General features: G+C 41.5%; 1 protein-coding gene across 1 annotated transcript in view; it reads right to left on the minus strand.

Annotated features, from left to right (window-relative positions):
- The window catches only part of LOC144690364 (tumor necrosis factor receptor superfamily member 5-like), a 53,121-nt gene extending 45,936 nt beyond the window's left edge, over positions 1–7,185 (minus strand). The window contains exons 1-2 of the mRNA XM_078557789.1: positions 6,842–7,185; positions 1,898–2,115 (exon numbers count right to left, since the gene is read on the minus strand). Coding sequence (XP_078413915.1) covers positions 1,898–1,954 — 57 coding nt within the window. The 5' untranslated portion in view covers positions 1,955–2,115; positions 6,842–7,185. The remainder of the gene's footprint in view (positions 1–1,897; positions 2,116–6,841) is intronic.
- Positions 7,186–8,054: the final 869 nt, after the last annotated feature.

Here is an 8,054-nt window from a genome sequence, read left to right on the forward strand (position 1 = left end):
ATTGTTATGGTGCAGAAGGAGGCCATTTGGCCCATCACATCTGCACAGGCTCTCCAAATGAGCATTATGACTTAGTGCCATTCTCCTGCCTATTCTCTATACCCCTGCACATCGTTTCTATTCAAATAATCGCCTAATGCCCTCTTGAATGTCTCAATTGAACCTGCCTCCACCACACTTTCAGGCAGCATTCCAGACTCGAACCACTCGCTGCATGAAAGATTTTTTTCACATTGTTTGCATGATGGATAAATGCTATATTGACTGGCAATGCAATGTTCTTGAAATATAATGAACTCTTATTAATGTAAATGAATTTCTGAAAGGAACCAGCAAGATTTATTTTCACTTTTACTGATAATAGCTTTATATTTCCAAGGAAGAAAATTCAAATTTTCTACTGCATTTGCTGCTCCCGATGCGGTCTCCTCTCCATTGGGGAGACCAAACGCAGACTGGGTGACCGTTTTGTGGAACACATTTGGTTTGTCCGGAAGCATGACCCAGACATTAGTCATGAAGCTACTAATGTATATATTATTGGAGAACATTTTTATTTTAAAATAGAGGTTTAGTCTGTGGGTGTTAATTTGATTAAAGCCAGCTTGTCTGGGTACTTTGATGTGCACTAGTTTTGATATGTAAGAGAGATAGAGGGGATTTGCATTTTTTTGAATAAAGCATTCTAGAAGTGGGGTGAATTCTGGCACCTAGCGAGCAGAGGCCAAGCAATATGTTTATGTTGCTAATAAAATTGGTACTATGAGAGGGGTTTTATTGTTCAAAGAAGCTGGTGATTCAATGAGAATTTACATTTAATGAGCTGTGCCAGGTATAACTTCAGCAGTTTTGTGTGTGTAGAGTAGAGGCAATATGAGATCAAAAGCAGCTGTAAGCCTCCAACTATCTCTACAGGAACCAAAGTGAAAAGAACCTAATTTTGAATTCGTACGGTGAAAATGCTTTGCATGGTGTCTGGTTAAGTCTATGGGTTGCTAATGCCTTAATGGAGATTGGTTTGGGAATTTGTTAAAAGTTATGATCATAGTAACTTGTAGCCATGTGTATATATTTAACTTGTGTAAATAAATTTGTGTACGTTAGTAAAATGTTTAATTTAGCTTAATATAAAACCTCTCAAACTGGTGGTATGATTCCTGACTTTAGAGTTGCATTTCAAACATAACACTTAAAATTATAGGATATGACAGTTGTTTAAAGTTTCCCTCTGGGATTTTTTTTTAAAGAGCTCAGCTTTAGCAACTGCTCAGTCATAATACCCTACTGTCGTTTGCCATTTCAACACACCATCCTGCTCTCATGCCCACGTATCCGTCCTTGGCCTGCTGCAATGTTCCAGTGAAGCCCAACGCAAAGTGGAGGAACAGCACCTCATCTTTCAATTAGGCACTTTACAGCTTTCCAGACTTAACATTGAGTTCTACAACTTCAGACCGTGAACTCGCTCCACTAACTTCACTCCCTTTTTAATAAATTTATTTTTATTTTTCATCCACTTATTTTCATTTTTATTCATATATTCATTGTTTTATCCCCTTTTCTATCCTTTTTCCCCAAACACCGCTCCCTTTCCCCATCCCACCTCCAAAACAGCCATCTGTTACTTGTTCCATGTTGTTCTTTCACAGAGTGCTTACACGTTGTTCTTTCACAGAGTGCTTACCCTTGTAACTATTATCACATTCTGCTTACTTACCTTTATGCCACTAATAGCACCTTCTTTAGACCTTACCATTCCCTTTCTTTGTCAATTACCCCTTCCCACCTATCACTGGCCTTCTATCCAGCTTCACCTGCCCCACCCCCCCTTAAACAGTATAAACGTAATCATATTTCGACTTCTCTTTAGCTCTGAAGAAGGGTCATACATCCTTACCTGGTAGCATTTATGCACGAGCCAATGTTGGAGCTGCTGAATAGTCTTGGTATTCATAACTCTTTTGAAATGAATGGACCATGGGATTTTAACCCAGCGACAGTGGAAGTCCAAACTGGCCTGTTCTCTGGTTGGGTCCAGAAGGTATTATTTTAAGAAATGAGGATGCTCTATGAACTCAGCCTTGAGGCTCCCTTTGACAGTTTTATTTGTCCAATCTATAAGAAGATTAAAATCATACTCAATCATTGCAATGCCTTTTTTTAAACCAAACACCATAATTTTTTGATTTATACTCTGTTTTACAGTGTAGCTACTGTTAGGGGGCCTATAAACTACATCCACCCAGCGACGTCTTTCCCTGACCATTTTCTTATCTCCACCCAAATTGATTCTCTATCTTGATCTTCTGAGCCAAGATCATTTCTCACTACTGTACTGATATTGTCCTTTATTAAAAGAGCTACCTCCCTCCTTTTCCTTTCTTTATATCCTTCCAAAATATCAAATACCCTTGAATATACAGTTCCTAGCCCTGGTCACTATGCAACCATCTCAATGATCCGTTCCACAGCTAAATAGCTTAGTGTACCCCATTACACATGGAAAGAAGCGAGAAATTCATTTTTCAGACAAAAACTGTTTTCAGAAGTTCAGGCGAAACGTTACCTTGTCACTTTTCTCTTCTCCAGATACTGTCTGATTCCATATTTTCCTTCTCTTTTACAGATTTTCAGCATCTAATGTATTTTATTTTGATATATCTTTTCCAGAATTGCACAGAGGGGACTTCAGTCACTCCTTAACTGGTAGCATTTATCCACGAGACAATGTTTTGAGCTGCTGAATAATCTTGGTACTCATGACTATCTTCAAATGAATGGATCATGGAACAGCCCTGGAGCAGGCGTTCACAGACAAGTGCTGGCTTTGCATGCAAACTATGTATTTAAACGACAGCAACTTGCATTCATATAGTATCCTTAACATAAAGTGTGTTACAAGCATTAACAAACAAAATTTGATAACAAGCCACATAAGGAGATGTTAGGCCAGATGAGCAAAAGCTTGGTCAAAGAGATAAGTTTTATGCAGCATCTTCAAGGAGGAAAGAGGTTTAAGGAAGGGATTGCAGCTCTAATGGACTTCATAGCTCAAGGCAGGGCCACCAATGGTGGGGCAATTAAAATCAGGAATGGTCAAGAGACCAGCATAGGCGGAGTGTAGAGATTTCAGGGGATTGTAGAAGATTAAAGACAGGGAGGGGCAAGGCCATGGAAGAATTTGGTAACAAGGTTAAGAATTTTAGAATCAAAATGTTGCTTAATTGGGAGCCAATGTAGATCAGGGTGAGCAGGACTTGGCGTGAGTTAGGACATGAGCAGCAAAGTTTTGAATTACTTCATGTTTGTGGCAGGTAGAACTAGTTAGGCAGGCCAGAAATGCTTTGGAAAAATGAAGTTTAGAGGTAACAAAGGCATTGATGAGAGTTTCAACAGCGGATAAGCTGAAGCAAGGGCAGAGTTGGCCAACCTTACCGAGATCAGGATAAGCAGTCTTCCTTTGGATGTGCAGTAGGAAGCTCATTTGAGGGTTGAATATAACACCAAGGTTGAGGACAGCTGGGTATTTTCAGCTCTGGAAATTGATGCTTTTTGCTGAGAGACAGTGTGTAGATGAGGAACAGGAGGGGGTCAAGGATAGATCCTTGCCGGTGGGGGGGGGGCGGTACAAGGGGCAATGGTGGAGGAGCAGGAAGAAGACCCATTGCAGGTGATTCTCTGGCTGCAAATGGATAGATAAGAATGGAATCAGGTGAGCATAGTCCTATCCAGCTGGATGATGGTAGAGAGGTGTTGCAGCAGAATTTCATGGTCAACTGTGTCAAAAGTTACACACAGGTCAAGAAGGACAAGGAGGGATAATTTACCGTTGTCACAGTCAACTAGGTTATCATTTGTGACTTTGGTAAGAACTATTTCAGTACTATGGCAGAGTAAAAAAACTGAGTGGAGGGATTCAAACTTGAATTTTTGAGAAAGATGAGCAGGGATTTGGGAGGTCGACAATGCATGAAAGGACTCGGGAGAGGAAACGGAGGTTGGAGATAGAGCTATAGTTTATGGGGGAGGGGTCATGAATGTTTTTTGAGATTTGAAGGAGGGGAACAGTGCCCGAGGAGAGCGTACCGTTAATAATATCAGCTAACACAGGAGCCAGGAAAAGAAGCTGGGTGCTCAGCAGTTTAGTGGGATTAAGATCTAAGCAACAAAAGGCCAGTCTCATCAACAAGTTGAACTCTGAGAAAGCATATGGGGAGATAGGAAATAAACCAAAGAAAGAGGTGAATTCAGGGTTAGGACTGTAGGTATAAAACTCTTTGTTGTTGATGTAGTTAATAGAATTCTGCAAGGGAGCATGGATGCCAACATGTTCCATCAATGGTCCCCTACACCTAGAGAAATTCTGTCACACTCGATAGTATTGTCCCTCTTTCCTGTTGACAGACAACATCCACTGGAAAGGAGATAAACTGGGAAGCTCTCTGAAACAAGGCAGCAATCATCTGCTTTATTTGGCAGTGAGTTGCCAATTAATTTATGTGGCACATATCACGTAGCTTGAAAGACAATTATCAAAAATAATTTAGTGACACAGACAAGTTATCTGCCAAACCTGGCTAGGGTGCTTCTGGGTTATTGAATCAGAACTATTATTTAACAGGACCCTAATCCTTCAGCAAGTACAACATTTTAATGCAGTCATATTGTGACAAATTCAGAGGTGAACTCATGTGACTGTAGATACACTGCCGTTGGTATCTAAATTTGTGCCAAACACCATCTGTGCAACAAATAGCATTGACCAAAATGATGATGATAAAATTATGGAAATTAAAGCATATTGAATAACAACCATGGATTTCACACTGCACAGAATGGTGAATTTTTTTTACTCAAGTCTCTCTGTAGAGAATCAGTTGTCAGTTGAAATCCTGCATGGTAACTAAATCACCTAAGTGCACTTAATATATTTATAATAAACATAAGGAAATGGTACACTTCAGGAAAGATAATTTCAAAATTGTACAACCTTTAAATTGCGTCATGGATAATGGGGGTAAAGCGTTGAATTTAATGGTCAGAACATATGGTTCCTAGCCCTCCAGAATTGCCCTGGAGACACCAGATATTAAAGTGATCTCCAGGTCATTGTAGACAACAATCCAGGAGAACAAGAACCTTCCCAAAGAAACAAAGTGCTGGGAAAGAGCTCTGGCAGCATCTGTAATCAGAGTTGATGTTGAGATTAAGATGGTTTCTTCAGAACTGAACTTTTATTTTTATTTCAGATTTTTGGCATTGACAGTATTTTGCTTTTACCCAAGAGTCTTCTAATAATTGGGTCAGGGCCCCTTGGCTTTCCAGTTGGAGGAGGAAGGCATTGGATAGATGGACATGTCAGAAAGCCAAAAGCAGGAGTGTGGGAGTGGTGTCGTAAAAACTTCAGGAATGTGTCTAGAATTGGTGACTCCATTGAAAACTCAGAAACAGCCTCCAGGGTTAAATTGGAAAGCACTCTCCTGGATCCACAGGAAAATTGTAAACAAGCTTTCAACTGTAACTTTTCCTGAATACTCAGTTTATGGAATCTGTAGTTGATATTAATGCAAATAATCCAAGCCAGAACATCCAATCTCAATGTAGGTTAAAAATGTCAAAATTTCCTCACTGCCCAAGGGCCCAAACACTTCTTTCAGGTGAAGCAATGCTTCACTTGCGCCTTCTTCAGCATTCGCTGCTCCCAATGCGCTCTCCTCTACATTGGGGAGACCAAACGCAGACTGGGTGACCGCTTTGCAGAACATCTTCGGTCTGTCCACAAGCATGACCCAGACCTTCCTGTCACTTGCCATTTCAACACACCATCCTTTCCTCATGCCCACATGTCCATCCTTGGCCTGCTGCAATGTTCCGGTGAAGCCCAACGCAAACTGGAGGAACGGAACCTCATCTTCCAATTAGGCACTTTACAGCTTTCCTGACTTAACATTGAGTTCAACAACTTCAGATCATGAATTCTCTTTGCCATCCTCACCCCTTTTTTTCAATATTTATTTTTATTTTTCAATTTTTATTTTTTATCCACTTATTTTTATTCGTTGTTTTATCTCCACCTCTTATCCTATTTTTAATCTCTTTTCCCACCACTGTCCTCTCCCCCAACCCGGCCGTCTGTCACTGGTTCATGTTTTTTCCAGTGTTTACCTTTGTCCTGCTGTCATCACATTTTGCTTTTTGACCTTAATGTCACCATCTGCACCTCCTTTAGCCAGTATCACTATCATTAACACCCTTTGTCCTTTAGTTTTTAACATCCTTGTCAATCTGTCCTTTGCCCCCACCTATCACTGACCTTCTGTCCAGCTTCACCTGCTCCACCCCCTTAAACAGCATAAATTTCATCCCAGTTTTACTTCTCTTCAGCCATGAAGAAGAGTCATATGGACTCAGAACGTTAACTCTGTTTTTCTCTACACAGTTGCTGTTCGACCTGCCGAGTTTTTCCAGAATTGTTTTTATTTTAAAAATGAACGTTGGAGCAACCGTCATTCTCGGGTTTTCAAGAAGCTTCCACCACCGCGGGGGGGGGGGGGGAGGAGGGAGAACCAATTGGAAACAAAAACAAAGCGATTTAGAATCAATTAATTTCCTGTTAATTAAACTCCGATCAACAATAACATGTTTTCGCCACTTTCTTCTGTTTCGGTCTCGGGTCCATCTCCACAGGATCAAATAAAACAAAAAACAAACTCCCCGCCCCGGCCCCGCCGCCATTTTGAGTGTTCGGAGCTCGAGCCCCGGGAATGTCCCGCCCGAACCCGGAGCCTGGAGTAACCGGGACACTCACACCCGGGACACTGTCTCAAACCCAATCACTAACCGGAGAGATCCCCATTCCAGAGAGATGGGAACCCGACCCCAATCCCGGAGAAAACACCGTTTAAAACTGTCCCTGCTCCGAACTCCAGCCTCGAGCGGAAGATGAAGTCTTCATTTTTACTTCCAGTTTCGGAAATTTAGCTCCGCCTAAATCATTCCCACAGGATTAAAGAAATCCAGTACTTGGATGTTGTTAATGATTCTCCCATCCTGCAGACCCAATGTTGAGTAGAGTCCTGTCTGTATGTTTTGCTGCTGGTTAAAAACTCCTCTTGCAGTCTTCCTGTCGCTCAGTGTTTATGTGGAATGGGTGTTTAAAAGGCCAATTTAAAAATTGGTTCAGTGGGTCTGGTTCCTCTTTTATGAAAGCAAAAAAACATACAGGATGCTGGAAATCGAAAACAAAAGCAAAAATACCTGGAAAAACTCAGCAGGTCTGGCAGCATCTGCGGAGAGGAGCACAGTTAAGGTTTCAAGTCCGAATGACCCTTCAGAATCCTTAGATAAAAACAAAAAACTACTGCGGATGCTGGAAATCCAAAACAAAAACAGAATTACCTGGAAAAACTCAGCAGGTCTGGCGCCATCGGCAGAGAAGAAAAGAGTTGACGTTTCGAGTCCTCATGACCGTTCAACAGAACTAAGTAAAAATAGGAGAGGGGTAAAATATAAGCTGGTTTAAGGGGGTGGGGGGGAGAGAAGTTGAGGGGGGTGGTGGTTGTAGGGACAAGCAAGTAGTGATAGGAGCAGATAATCAAAAGATGTCACAGATAAAGGATCAAAGAGGTGTTGAAGGTGGTGATATTATCTAAGAGAATGTGCTAATTAAGAATGGATGGCAGGACACTCAAGGTACAGCTCTAGTGGGGGTGGGGTGGAAAGACTGACAGGGCATTACAGGTATAGATTTAAAAATAATGGAAATAGGTGGGAAAAGAAAAATCTATATAAATTATTGGAAAAAAACAAAAGGGAGGGGGAAGAAACGGAAAGGGGGTGGGGATGGAGGAGGGAGTTCAAGATCTAAAGTTGTTGAATTCAATATTCAGTCCGGAAGGCTGTAAAGTGCCTAGTCGGAAGATGAGGTGCTGTTCCTCCAGTTTGCGTTGGGCTTCACTGGAACAATGCAGCAGGCCAAGGACAGACATGTGGGCAAGAGAGCAGGGTGGAGTGTTAAAATGGCAAGCGACAGGGAGGTTTGGGTCTTTCTTGCG

The sequence above is a fragment of the Cetorhinus maximus genome, chromosome 15 (assembly GCF_964194155.1).
Source record: "Cetorhinus maximus chromosome 15, sCetMax3.hap1.1, whole genome shotgun sequence".
In the NCBI taxonomy this organism is placed as follows: domain Eukaryota; kingdom Metazoa; phylum Chordata; class Chondrichthyes; order Lamniformes; family Cetorhinidae; genus Cetorhinus; species Cetorhinus maximus.